This window comes from Centroberyx gerrardi, chromosome 4 (genome assembly GCF_048128805.1).
Source record: "Centroberyx gerrardi isolate f3 chromosome 4, fCenGer3.hap1.cur.20231027, whole genome shotgun sequence".
Lineage (NCBI taxonomy): Eukaryota > Metazoa > Chordata > Actinopteri > Beryciformes > Berycidae > Centroberyx > Centroberyx gerrardi.
Window position 1 is genome coordinate 1,268,317 of NC_136000.1, and position 14,100 is coordinate 1,282,416.

The 14,100-nt window shown below is 45.6% G+C and overlaps 1 protein-coding gene across 1 annotated transcript; it reads right to left on the reverse strand.

Annotated features, from left to right (window-relative positions):
* Nucleotides 1-1,108: 1,108 nt before the first annotated feature.
* On the reverse strand, nucleotides 1,109-10,921 carry LOC139908247 (ankyrin repeat and SOCS box protein 15). Its single transcript, XM_071894864.2, has 9 exons — nucleotides 10,818-10,921; nucleotides 10,658-10,710; nucleotides 10,080-10,211; nucleotides 6,827-6,991; nucleotides 5,895-6,140; nucleotides 5,072-5,243; nucleotides 3,848-4,373; nucleotides 3,405-3,558; nucleotides 1,109-1,290 (listed from the first exon to the last, which is right to left on the reverse strand). The coding sequence occupies exons 1-9, from the start codon at nucleotides 10,919-10,921 to the stop codon at nucleotides 1,109-1,111; spliced, it is 1,734 nt and encodes a 577-aa protein (XP_071750965.1).
* Between the last annotated feature and the right edge of the window lie 3,179 nt (nucleotides 10,922-14,100).

Consider the following 14,100-nt stretch of genomic DNA (forward strand, 5'->3'; position numbering starts at 1 on the left):
ACACACATTCATTCAAAAAGAGAGTGCACAATTTATTATTTACAGAGGTGAACGAGTCCGTTTCAAGTCTTGAGGCACAAGTCTCAAGTCAAGTCTCAAGTATCAATTTAATATCTTAAAGAAAACTAAATATCTAGGACTTTTCAATGCAATATGGTTTTAATAGGATAAAAACTTGGTAAGAGCATCATGAGTTTGATTTCTATAATCAGTTTCAACTTCAATAAATTCAATCATTCCATACAAATTCAGAAAACAGAATTTAAATTCAGTCGTCCGCTGGAACAAATCTCATCACTTTCAATCTAAGTCATTTACACAAACACAAGATCTCAAGTCAAGACTTTAGAAACCTTTTCAAGTCATCAAAGTACAAGTCAGAGTCAAGTCCCAAGTCACCAGAACCCAAGTCAAGTCAAGTCTCAAGTCTTCTCTTCATGCATCAAGTCAAGTCTCAAGCAATTCAAACTCTGACTCGAGTCCAAGTCATGTGACTCGAGTCTCCACCTCTGATTATTCACAATCTAGCATAAAAAAATCCTTAAAAAAAGTAGAGGCCGTCTCTCAGTCCGTCTCTCTCAGTCCGTCTCTCTCAGTCCGTCTCTCAGTCCGTCTCTCAGTCCGTCTCTCAGTCCGTCTCTCTCAGTCTGTCTCTCAGTCCATCTCTCAGTCCGTCTCTCAGTCCGTCTCTCAGTCCATCTCTCAGTCCGTCTCTCAGTCCGTCTCTCAGTCCGTCTCTCTCAGTCCGTCTCTCAGTCCTTCTCTCAGTCCGTCTCTCAGTCCGTCTCTCAGTCCGTCTCTCTCAGTCCGTCTCTCTCAGTCCGTCTCTCAGTCCGTCTCTCAGTCCGTCTCTCAGTCCGTCTCTCTCAGTCCGTCTCTCTCAGTCCGTCTCTCTCAGTCCGTCTCTCTCAGTCCGTCTCTCAGTCCGTCTCTCAGTCCGTCTCTCTCAGTCCGTCTCTCAGTCCGTCTCTCAGTCCGTCTCTCAGTCCGTCTCTCAGTCCGTCTCTCAGTCCGTCTCTCTCAGTCCGTCTCTCTCAGTCCGTCTCTCAGTCCGTCTCTCTCAGTCCGTCTCTCAGTCCGTCTCTCAGTCCGTCTCTCAGTCCGTCTCTCAGTCCGTCTCTCTCAGTCCGTCTCTCAGTCCGTACAGGTCCAGCTCCTGGAACAGGATGTAGCTCTTTAGTCTGGGAGGGAAAATGTCTGAGTTCATGACTTCGGGGTTGTTGAGTCTCTTCAGGGTGAGACGCCTCCTGAGCTCCAGTCTGCACAGCTGCCTGAGGGAGCGAGGGCTGCCTGGAGAGCAGGGTTCAGAACTTACTTCAGCTCATTAATTCACACAGTGATAAAATATAGAAGTGAAAGGATTAAACAGAATGATAGAAAGAAAGAGAGAAAAAATACAACTTTGTGCAGGTGAGATAAAAAAAACAGAAAGTCATTGCTGGGATGATGCTGTGTATGAGGAATATTGTCACAGTTCTGATGGTGTGTTTTCACAGCTTCTGTCATTTCCACGCTTCCCATTCATTTTCTATGTCCGTGCAATGCATTCTGGTAGCGCACATCATGTTGGCTTCTCCACATTTGCATAAAGTTGAGGTCTAGTCTACTTTATGCCTCTGAAAACTCCTGAACCTCATGAACAAACTAAACTAAAATAAAATAAATGAATAAACTAAAATGAATCGAGATCCAGCAGCTGCACGACCGATTTCTGACCTCAGATAATTTCAGAAACAGATTTCGGTTTGTTTGACAGTTTGGGTGAAATAAGAAAACGTTTCTGAACAAGCCGCCATGTTTTTCCAGTTTGAAAACCGGAGACAGAAAGGAGCGCTGCATTCGTCCAATCAGCTGCAGCCTTCGGTCCATGACAGATGAAAGTAACGAGGCTGCAAACCTTCCTGTTTATACTCAACTACTATGGAGAGCCATTTCATTCAAAACCCCACCCAAACTGCACTCCACCTATCCAGTTATCCAGTCATCCAGTTATCCAGTCATCCAGTCATCTAGTCATCCAGTTATCCAGTCATCCAGTTATCCAGTCATCCAGTCATCCAGTTATCCAGTCATCCAGTCATCTAGTCATCCAGTCATCCAGTCATCCAGTTATCCAGTCATCCAGTCATCCAGTTATCCAGTCATCCAGTCATCTAGTCATCCAGTCATCCAGTCATCCAGTCATCCAGTTATCCAGTCATCCAGTCATCCAGTCATCCAGTCATCCAGTTATCCAGTTATCCAGTTATCCAGTCATCCAGTTATCCAGTCATCCAGTCATCCAGTCATCCAGTCATCCAGTCATCCAGTCATCCAGTCATCCAGTTATCCAGTTATCCAGTCATCCAGTCATCCAGTCATCCAGTTATCCAGTTATCCAGTCATCCAGTTATCCAGTCATCCAGTTATCCAGTCATCCAGTCATCCAGTCATCCAGTCATCCAGTTATCCAGTTATCCAGTCATCCAGTCATCCAGTCATCCAGTTATCCAGTTATCCAGTCATCCAGTTATCCAGTTATCCAGTCATCCAGTTATCCAGTTATCCAGTCATCCAGTTATCCAGTCATCCAGTCATCCAGTTATCCAGTCATCCTGCGCTGCCACCCAGTGGACATCGCGCGCTGCCGAGCCGAGGTTCACAAATAATATTATTTTGCACCAGTCTGGTTTATTGTCCTCTACCCACCAAAGTGCCCATAATCTGATCTGAAATTCTATGTCCGTTTTTAATTCTTAATTCAGGAATGGTTACTCCAGATGCCACTTTCCCACTCTCTGGATCCTTTGATCCATCTGTATAAATCTGTAAATATGAACTCCATTCTTGTTGCAGATGAGACTTAACTTCCTTGACTATATCTCCTGATTTCTTTCTTTTGTTATTATTCAGTATGCATAGATCGACTTCAGGTTCTGGGATTAGCCATGCTGGTACAACTGACCAACAGACTGGAGGGCACACATTAATATTAATAATACCAATTTCCTCCACCTTAGATTTTAGCTTATTTCCAAAGTTTGTTTTGGCCTTTCTCGCTCTACTTCCGTTTTAAGAGAGGCGATTGAATTTCTGTCCAATCGGCGCTATCCAGCCGGGTGGCGCGCGATGTCGAATTGCGATGTCCACTGGGTGGCAGCGCAGGATGACTGGATAACTGGATAGGTGGTGTGCAGTTTGGGTGGGGTTTTGAATGAAATGGCTCTCCATAAACTACTGTTCGTTCACCGTTTGAAATAAACCCAGCAAGACGTTACATTGGGTTTTAACATTTGGGAGGAATTTGTGTTCAGGTTTCAGGGAAAGGGAGCACCTGTCAATCATCTGTCAGGACTCCGCCTACGTTATTTCAGCGGAGGGAAGCAGCGCGATCCCTCTGAAAACACACCGTGAGACAGACTCACCCAGGATGTCACATATGTCGGGCCACTCCTGCTGCTTCTCCAGGATGAGTTTGAGTTTGGAGCAGATGTGGATGTGGCTGACGTAGTCCAGCAGGATCCGGACCACGCCTCCGGACAGATGCATCAGACAGCACAGACTCATGAACTCACAGAACTGACAGGAGAGAGGAATTAAAAATCATCATCTTTATTACAATCATATTTATTTTTGAGTCTCACCCTGCTTCACATTCAGACACTTCCACATATTCACACTGGCAGCCGTTGTAGTAATAGCTGTAGGAGAGTCATGTCAGTTTACAAATAACTTTATTATTTGATCATAGATAGCTAGGATTTGTATGAATTTCTTCTATGTGGCAAGCTTTGAATGAGTTATTCACCAAGTTATTAGTTTTGTGCGTGTTATTATTTAGCCAAGATGAGAAAAGGTTGTTGCTCACTGGAATTTTCCCCTCTCCATCCTCCGCAGCATCAAACGGGTTGTCATGGTTACAGTGAAAGCATCTCTCCACATTGTAGCCGTTGTTGAGCAGCAGCCGCATCATGACCTCGTCCTTCAGGCAGTACTGCAGCGCCGTGGGAAACACCGTGTCGCTGACCACCGTGAAGTAACAGTTCACATCCGCCTTCCCCGCCAGCAGCAGCTTGACCATCTCGTACCGGCCGGACCGGACCGCCACCAGGAGGCAGTACAGCGGGTCCAGGTCCGTTTTGGCGCCGGCGTCCAGCAGGACTTTAGTGCACGCCACGTCTCCGTTGGACACGGCGAAGTACAAGGCGCTCCTCCTCATGTCCCGGTAGTTTTCGGAGTTGCGGGTGTTCATGCGGTAGTTGACGTCGAAGCCGTTGGCCAGCAGCAGCTCCAGGCAGCGGCTGTGGCCGCCCTCCGCCGCAGAGTGCACCGGACTCTGACCCGCCTCCTTGATGGTCTTCTTGGTGGTCAGAGGGATCAGCATCTTCAGAGCGCTGCGGCAGGAAACAGACGGATGGATAAAGCAAAAAACCCAACTTACAGAAGAATAATTCACGAATGATGCAGCCCCGCTTGGGCTAATCAGTAGCAAGATGCATCCTCCCTCCAAGTTTCATCAAAATCAGGCCGGTGGTGCAGCAGTTATGGTCTTTCAAAGTTTGGAGTTTTGACCTTTAACTGTAGCGCCCCCATCAGGCCAGTCAGTGTAATTTTTAAACACCAGAACACATCGTCCCTCCGAGGTTCATCAAAATCGGAGCCGGAGCCGGAGATTTCACACTGAAGTTAAAAATTTGACCTTTAATTAAAGCGCCCCCATTAGGCCAATCAGTGTAATTTGTAAAAAGAGCTGGATTTGTGTAGCAAGTTTCATGTCAATACATTAATGGTGTAGTTAGGGCTTTTTAAAGTTTGAAAAAAAGGGAGAGACTAGTTTTTTATATATAGTCAGAATCTGCTTTGTCGGCGTTCCTTTATGTGCTAGAAGTGATTTTCAGACTGTTCCTCCAGACGATGGCAGTGAATGGAGAGAGAAAAAAACACAATTCTCCAGTCTGCTCTACCGGAGCAACAGATCACAGAATCACTGATTTTGGGGTTTTATCATGGAGGAAGAGACACGACTCAAGACTCTACCAGAGCTACACAGAGCTTTAAATCATTTGAAGTAGTAGTGATGCTCCTGACTCACTCGTAGTGTCCTGCGTACGCCGCCTTGTGGATGGGCAGGTGTCCGGTGATGCTCGGCAGGTTGGGGTCGGCTCCGTTGTCCAGCAGCAGCTGGATGCAGGCGGTGCTTCCTGATCCGGCCGCGTCCAGCAGGACACTTTCCCCGTTGAAGGCTTGAGAGTTCACTTTGCTGCCTGACCAGAGAAACAGCAGGACTTTGGTTCCACAATGCAACGCTGCTCATTTAGAAAGTGACAGCTGCTCTTACAGAATGATTACAAACCCACAATATGGGTGCAGAGCAGTACTTTTACAATGGAAAACTTCACTCAGGTTGAGTTTACGGTCCGCGTAACGCTTATCAGCTCAATATTCTCATTATAAACAAACATTTGGAAAATCTGAAAATTGGGTACAATATTCTAAAATATAAACTTTTTGCAAAAAGGTAAATAAAAAGTTGGGATTTTAGATCATTTTTCAAATTTTCTGATTTTTGTTATACAATTGCAAAATTGGTGTTAAAAAATAAAAAAAATGGAAAATTGGGGTCGGGATGCCAATATTGTAAAATATCAGTTCCTTATCTCTCAAATAGCCTAAATGCAGAAGGGGTTGATGTTTTTTTCAATGTTCTAATTTTTGTTAAATAATGGAAAATTAGAAAAACGATATATAAAATCCCTATTTTCTATTTATCTAAGAGACAAAAAGTTGATATTTTAGAATAGTGTACCCAATTTTCTGTTTTTCCAAATGTTCATTTATAATGACAGTATTGACCAGATGAGCGTTACACGGTTTCCTCTCACCACAGGAAGCCTAACCCGCTTCTTCCCGCTCACCACAGTTCAGCAGAATCTCTGCGATGTGGAAGTGTCCGTGTTCTGCCGCCACGGCGAGCGGCGTCACTCCCATGATGTCCTTCTGGTTCACCCGCCCGCCGTTCCTCAGCAGCAGCATCAGGACGTCCACGTTTCCCACCCTGGCCGCCTCGTGCACCGCCGTCCACTTCTTCCTGCACACCTGCTCCACCCAGGCGCCGTGAGCGATCAGCGTGTAGGTCATCTCGTACAAGCTGGACCTGACCGCTGGACATGAGACGAAAACACACTGCGATCAACAGATGTGTGACTTCCATAGTGTAATATGTTTTACTGAAGCATAATATGACAGTAAATATCAGCAGGGTCCTGACTGTTAGTGAGGCTGCACAGATTTCTGCATTCAGAAACACAGGAGCAGCCGAGGCTGAAGGCTCCCACCACACCAAGGTCCCTTCAGAAATCTGGCAATTTGTTTCTGCCTCGCTTATTGGCAAAAAACACACATGGAAAATATAATTTAAGACTTCATTACTAATCGGTGGGGTGTTGTGGTAAATTCAGCATCTCTATAATCCAGTCCAGTATATAATACAGTCCAACCTGCCCACCATGCTGATGATGGTCTCGCTCTACGGAGGGCAGAGTGTTGTTGTCATGACAACGCTGAATGTCAGAGGCCAGCATGGGACCAGAAATGACACAGAGACCCTTTAATAGATTTAAAGCAAGACACAGAACAATATGAGAGATGGATAGGAGGAGATGGAGCATGGTGTATTCAACCTGGCTGCTTCTCTCCTCAGTGGGCGGGGAAAACTGTTTTTGTTCCTGAGTTTTGTCATTTTAAAATAATCTAATATATTAGTTCTTTCTTGGTAGTCGACAACACTGTACAACAGAAATGATTTGGACTCGACCCCTCCACCCCGGCGGCGTTGATGCCGTCTCACCCAGCAGCAGCGGAGACTCGTTCTTGCTGTTGGTGTTGTGCGGCGAAGCGCCGTGCGCCAGCAGACTCTTCACGTTCTCCACCAGGCCGGCTCTCGCCGCCAGAGTGAGCGGCGTCTCCCCGCCCATCGTGGTGCGCTCCTCCAGGCTGAGGCCGTGCGCCGCCACTGGAACACAAAACACGTCAAGCTCGCTGTGCAGCACGCCTGGAGGTCATATCTGACGGACAGCTGTGCTGACCTGACTGGTATTAGCTGACCTCTAAACTCAGTTGAGCTGAATGGGTGGGGAGTGTGTGTGTGTGTGTGTGGGGGGAGGGGGGGGGGGGGGGGGGATGACATCACAGATATTTTAGGGGTTGAGGATTGTTTGATCGGTGAAGTTGCTAGCCTGATGTCCATCTGGTTCCCACTCCATTATTCAGCCTAAGACGTCACTAATGATCACTAGTGACGACGTATCGGCCGCTCTGACATCACTTCAGTCACATGATGCTCCAGTCAGCCTCTACATGGTTAACAGACATTTACCAACTGACCAAGAATGTCGTCCATTTGGACAAAAATATCGTCTTTGCAAAGACAATCTGTTGGTTAAGGAGGAGATTTCAACAAATCTATTCTGCCGAAACACCAATGAAAAAACGTTGCACGAACGGTTCAAACTTTAGTCCCGCCCACAAAGGCTCTGATTGGCTCGATTGTTTCTCCGAGCCGTTGACGAGGGAAACACCAGACTCTCTGAATCGCTCCACATCTGAAAAGTGGGCGGGACGAGACTCAGGAGTCTGAGGCAGGAGAGGAAGTTGCATCAGCTGTCTTCCTGTCTCCAGCTGGAAGGCAGCTTCACTGCTCTGTCAGGTTAGACAGTGATCTGACTGTTTTCCCAGCAGCCTTTGTTTTTCAGCCTCTCTAATGACGCCGCCTGCCTTGGCATCAGCCTGCAGCTTATTAGCCAGAACTCAAACTGACATGAATATTTATCTTTGCTCGTCATCTTTATTTATTTATTATTATCACTTCCACCAGCAGAGTTGGAGGGAGTTTATGTTTTCAGTTAGAAAGGAGGAAGACACTCTCGGCCCGGAACCTACAGTTCTTATACTGGATGTGCGTGTCACACACCTCTCAGGTTATGTTTTCACCTGTCTGTCTGTCTGTCTGCCTGTCTGCCTGTCTGTCTGTCTGTCTGTCTGTCTGTCTGTCTGTCTGTCTGCCTGTCTGTCTGTCTGTCTGTCTGTCTGTCTGTCTGCCTGCCTGTCTGTCTGTCTGTCTGTCTGTCTGTCTGTCTGTCTGCCTGTCTGTCTGTCTGTCTGTCTGCCTGTCTGTCTGTCTGTCTGTCTGTCTGTCTGTCTGTCTGTCTGCCTGTCTGTCTGTCTGTCTGTCTGCCTGTCTGTCTGTCTGTCTGCCTGTCTGTCTGTCTGTCTGTCTGTCTGTCTGTCTGTCTGTTAGCAAGATGTCTCAAAAAGTTACAAATGGATTCAGCTGAAACCTGGTGGACAGGTCGCTCTTGGCTCAAGGATCAGCTGATTAGATTTACTACTATGCTGCGTTCATGTGCTGATGGGAAAGTCCGATATCCGGGACTTCCAAGTCTGCTGCTTTCACATGCTATTTTGTCAGAAAATCAAACCGGGCAAAAAGACAAACGATAAGCAAACATAAAGCGTTATGGAGGCTGCAGCTTTGACTGTTCAGTGTTGGTGGACGTTTGACTCTACTGAGTGACTTCTAGTTTATTATTGTTTTTTGTTTTGTTTTGTTCTTTGTCCTTAAATGTTAAAGCTGCAATACGTGATTTTACGACCACTAGAGGGTGACAGAAACGGCAACACATTTGTAAATAAAGCACAGCAAAACTACTGGGCTAAGGAGGACAAACCGTGCATAAATGCTAACAGCTAAGCTAACTGTACCTACTGAGAAGTGTCACCAGTTACCAGTCTCACTTTGACAGATCTCTCTCCTGCTGAAGGTCACATGACCCACAATGACAAGTGAAGAGGCAGGTAGCAAGTTCACTAGTTTAACAAGTTTACTAGTTTTACTAGCTCACTTCATCGATTCCACCATTACGACATTTTTTTTCATGAATGGGAGGGGGTGAGGAGACAAGCTAGTTTTAAAAAAATGAAAAGCTACTGAATGGAGCAGGAGGAGCTTCGAGTCGGTCCGGATTTTGACAACAAGCAATGGTTTATATCATTATATCTCAATGAAATCTCCACATAGCACACGCTAGTTTCAGGATTGGTTATAGGGTCTGAAATCTGAAAGGTGAGATATTTTTATAAGGCCTTTGGGGTTTTTTCATCTTAAAAAAACAGAAATGTACATTTTTATCTCTGTACTTAAGCACATTTTTGAAGTGGGGAGCGGGTTGTGATAACAGATCAGCCCTCTCTACTTGGGTTTGGTAACAATTTCCTGATCAATAAGCATTTGATGCTGCCAAACGTGAAATACCTGCCGTGACATCACTGACGGAGGTGTGGCCAGAAGCTTCAGCTCATAGAGAACGGAGCAACAACCATTTTCTGCCTCCAGAAGCGGAAGCAGGACTTATGCTATTCCCTATGAAGCCATAAAACCATATTTACAGTTCAAAATAACTGACTTGGTGCTGATTCACTGTTTAATCATTAAACAAACTCATGCTGTAATCAGGAATGTCATGTAATTTAGTAACATACAGAGTGTGACCAAGTCAGCTTTGCTCAAGTCCCAAGTCAGTCTCAAGTCTTGAGGCCCAAGTCTCAAGTCAAGTCTCAAGTCTAAATGTAGAACAGCAAGTCAAGTCCGAACAAATCAAGAGTCCAGTATCAATTTAATATCTTAAAGAAAACTAAATATCTAGGACTTTTCAATGCAATATGGTTTTAATAGGATAAAAACTTGGTAAGAGCATCATGAGTTTGATTTCTATAATCAGTTTCAACTTCAATAAATTCAATCATTCCATACAAATTCAGAAAACAGAATTTAAATTCAGTCGTCTGCTGGAACAAATCTCATCACTTTCAATCTAAGTCATTTACACAAACACAAGATCTCAAGTCAAGACTTTAGAAACCTTTTCAAGTCATCAAAGTACAAGTCAGAGTCAAGTCCCAAGTCACCAGAACCCAAGTCAAGTCAAGTTTCATGCATCAAGTCTCAAGCAATTAAAACTGTGACTCGAGTCCAAGTCACGTGACTCGAGTCTCCACCTCTGGTAACACATCAGTGAATCGTCAGAGTGTAAAGTCAGACTCACGGCGCAGGACGGTCTCCAGGACCTCCAGGACGGGCTGGGAGGCGGCTCGGTGGAGGGGGAGCCAGCCGCGACTGTCCGACTCCCGGAACGCAAACGAGTGTCGCAGCATTTCTCTGAGCACCGACACCTTCCCTGCAGGAGACAGTTAGGCTTTCACAGAGGAACACACCAGAGACTCTGATGAAGTCTGACTCCAGCTGTCAGATTTAACTCTTCAGATCAGCAGGTTTTGACCTTTTGCCTCAGACCTTTTTTGGGTTTTTCTGGTTTTTAAAAAGCTTGGCCAGGTCTGCACTTCACTGTCAGACAGCCTGATGTGGAGTCTCTGTAAACTGACTGAACTCTTTCTGCAAATCTGTCCACAGTCTCTTCACCTGTCTCTCTCCCTACTCTCTCTCTCTCTCTCTCTCTCTCTCTCTCTGTTTATCTGTCTCTCTCTCTCTGTCTGGCAGTCCACACACACACAGCTGCTGACCGTGTGACTTTGCCCGCTGGCATCAGAAGAAGCCAAGAGCTTGAACACAGGCAGAAAAACAATGCGTTATGGAGAAAGTATTCCGGTGTCGTGCTCGGCCTACCTTGCTCTATCGCAGCCAGCACTCGCAAATTTTCATCTGTCACCGCTTCTAAACTAACAGCAGGGAGGGAGAAGAAGCAGAGGAGGGTCAGCTGTGCGGCGTCATGTCAGTCTCATGTTCATACAGTGAGGTTTTGTCCGGTGAGGTCAGAGCGGCGTACCTGGCGTCAGACTTTAGAAAGGCATCCTGACAGGAGTCTTGGATACTCAGCTGGATGATGTAGTCAGTGAGCTCGTCTTCATCAAAGTCCTCATATGTATTCATAACTCTGCAGGGGGGGGGGGGGGGGGGGGGGGGGGTGATGCCTGTCGTTACCAAAACCCACTTACACTTTCAAAACAGACTTTTCCAAACCTTCACTTCTTGCCTGGAATTTAAGATTTCAGTCATTTCAGTATGAGGAGCTGATAGTGTCTCGACCGTATCACATTATATCTGAACATCATTCTACAATACAACTAATATCACTGTATATCAAATGACAGCAGGCCCACAGCAATGCAAATAAGAGAAGATTACACTTTATTGTCCATTTTCATGGGAATTTGTTTTGCGTCCAGCACCAGAACAACATACATCACACCAAACAGGTAAGATCACAAGACTAAAAACATCCAAAAACAATATTAGCACTAAAAATAAAAGTAAAGTAAAAATGTATGTAAAAGTATGTATCAGGACTGAACAGGTTTTTTCCCAAGACTATTCCAGACCATTTTTTCTCAGATCTGGAAATGATCAAATTAATTTTCTGTACTTTTACAGATTTTCCAGACTTGTATAGGAACACTAGAAGACATGCTGATAAAAAAATGCATGATAACAAATTCCCTTCAGCTGAGCACCTTCCCTCCAACCCCATCCTGAAACTCAATAACAACACAAGCATCCACAGCCAAATACCTGCTGTTTTCATTCAAGAAGCCTCCGTGTCGCTGCAGACCGGCATCAGACTCCTCACCTGTGAGGTATGTTCGCCGCTCGCGCTGACAAGTCACACTCAGCTAACAGGAGAGAGTGTTTTTATATTTAGGCGTGACCTGCTTTCATCTCCGCCAAATCTGAGGAATGCGCGGCCCGCCGCTTCCCGCCGACGCTCCGCCCGCCGCAGCCGAGCGGAGGCCGCCGCTCCGGAGCGGACGGAGAAAAACAGAGCGCGGTGAATGCGCAGACCGCCGACACCTGGCTGTTTATCTTAAATATAGCGGGGTTACATGTGCCATTGTGTGAGCTAAGCCAGGTCTTTGGCATGCTGGCAGGAATCCCACATTCTCCTGACAGGAGGCGCGGGGCTTACCCGGCTGCAGCACAACTTACTGTCTATTGTTTCGTGGAAAGCAAAATCGCTCTATTTTTTCCACCCCGCTTTGACTAAGAAATATGATATGATGGATTTTCATGAATTGTGCATTGAGTACAGTCTGATTTACCCATCTGAGTTGCTGGGAGAGCGGCAGGGAGACTGGGAGACTGGGAGACTGGGAGACCGGGCGGTCTGCCGTCTGTCAGATCCTGCTGCAGTCCTTTTTATAGAAAAGCATTTTTATAATCGTTTTGTTTCACTCTCCTGTTGTGGCTCTGCATTTATTTGATGACGACCGCTCGACCGCTTTGAAAAAAACACTTTGTTAGTCTATTATTTCTTACAGAAATGATAATGAGCAAACCTTTGTGACGCCACAAAGTTACGGAAGTCCAAACGGCTCGTTTAGAGGCTCGCTTTTCTAATATGGATTGTGTGGATTTAGTTTTGATACTTTCACCATGTTTAGATACACATCCAACTCCTTTATCACCACAGAGGAGAGGGAGTCCTGCTTTACACCATGTGGAGCTTTAAAGTTCTTCATGGTTTGGGTTTAGGGTTTATGGTTTGGACTTTTGGACCTGCAGTGTGACCGTTTGGCTTCAGAACACATGGATGGAGGATTTGATGTACTACTCATTTCTTTGTCTTTGTCTTACCTGTATTGTATTTTAATATTTTTTGCACTATTTCTAATAATTAATGTTCCTGTACTTTCTGTTTTAAAACCAAAAGCCTAGCCAGGGACAGGAGCTGCAAATTAGCCTCGGCTAGAAACCCACATGAATCTATTTTGTATTTTATATGAAACAATGTTCAATGCATTTATCCCTATTAAATAAACAAGTAAATAAAAAAAGGCTGACACTCAGCTGCATTGTGTCTTATGTGGATACAGAAACCAGAGACAGTTTTACAAACTTCTCTGATGTTAACAGACATGAGGGTGATCAGACAGTGACCAGACTATTCCCTCAAGATAGTTCTCCATTTTCCCAGAAACATCCTCAGCGTGGGGCTTTTCTAAACTCTATCATTTTATTATTTTGGTTGGTTTGGGTCGGCGTCATCGATCAGTTTGCCCGCAGCATTTAGACAGAAATATTGAAATTCTCTGATCTCTTATTTAGAGTGAATATCGTCCAATTTCAGTTGCGGGCCGATCGATCGGAGCGTCCCGTCCCGTACCATCCCGTCCCGTCCCATCACAGAGCCTCATGCTGGTCCTTCCTGCTGAACTTACTGAACTCAGTTCAACAGCTGACTGTGCTTTCTCTGTTTTGTCTTCCAGGTTATGGGACTGCATACCTCCCTCTGTCTGCACAGCTGAATCGGTCGACTGTTTTAAAAACTCATCTTTTTATTTTGGCTTTCAGTTTTACTCCTTCATTGTTGAGGCAGGTAAATGTTTTCTTGCACTTTTTATCACTCTCTGTGTTCCTTTTACCGTCCCGGAACCCGGTATTTGTTGCGCTTACTGTTGCTGCTGTAATCTGCATTGAGGTTGCTTTAGCTGGCACTGTATTGCATCACCTGAATGCTGTCTGCTCTTGTATTGATATCGTTTGTTTTTATCCTGTGAAGCAGATGAACAGCACAGACCTGCAGCTCCCTGACCGACAGTGTGACTGAATGTGTTGAAGTGTTTGAATGAAAGTGAAGCAGTATTTCTGTCAGACTGGTCCCAGGTCAGTCCAGCTCAGTCCGCTCTGCAGTGTGTGAGGGAGCAGCAGATGCAGAGCAGCAGATTAGCGGAGCTTTCGGGGAGCCGGCCTGTCGCCTCCTCTGGCAGCAGCCTGACCTCTGACCCCCACGCTGCCAAAATAGCAGCAGATCCTACTGTAACTCCGCATCACTGCGGAGTTACCGGCTCACAAAAATACCGGCTCACAAAAATAAAACCGGAGGTTTGTGCAGTTGCATGGGCTTTTCATCCTGGCAGAGACACAAGGAGTTTTGATCCGGCTAAAATTAGTAGCTGCTGATGTCTGTCCTGAAAACAATGAGACAAACTCCCAGCAGCCAGCAGGGTTCATATGGAAATAAACTAATGAATGTTGAAACTACTAATACCTGCTGCTAATACTGTTAATACTGTTACCAGTACTGCTTACAACTATTCCTACTATACTACTAC

What these genes read in the sequence shown, in the direction of transcription:
- LOC139908247 (XM_071894864.2), bottom strand. Translation starts at nt 10,921, where the DNA reads ATGAATACATATGAGGACTTTGATGAAGACGAGCTCACTGACTACATC. An exon ending in GCTGGCTGCGATAGAGCAAG is followed by an intron (nt 10,212 to 10,657) that starts GTAGGCCGAGCA and finishes TGTCTCCTGCAG; the next exon opens with GGAAGGTGTCGGTGCTCAGA. An exon ending in CCTGGAGACCGTCCTGCGCC is followed by an intron (nt 6,992 to 10,079) that starts GTGAGTCTGACT and finishes TTTGTGTTCCAG; the next exon opens with TGGCGGCGCACGGCCTCAGC.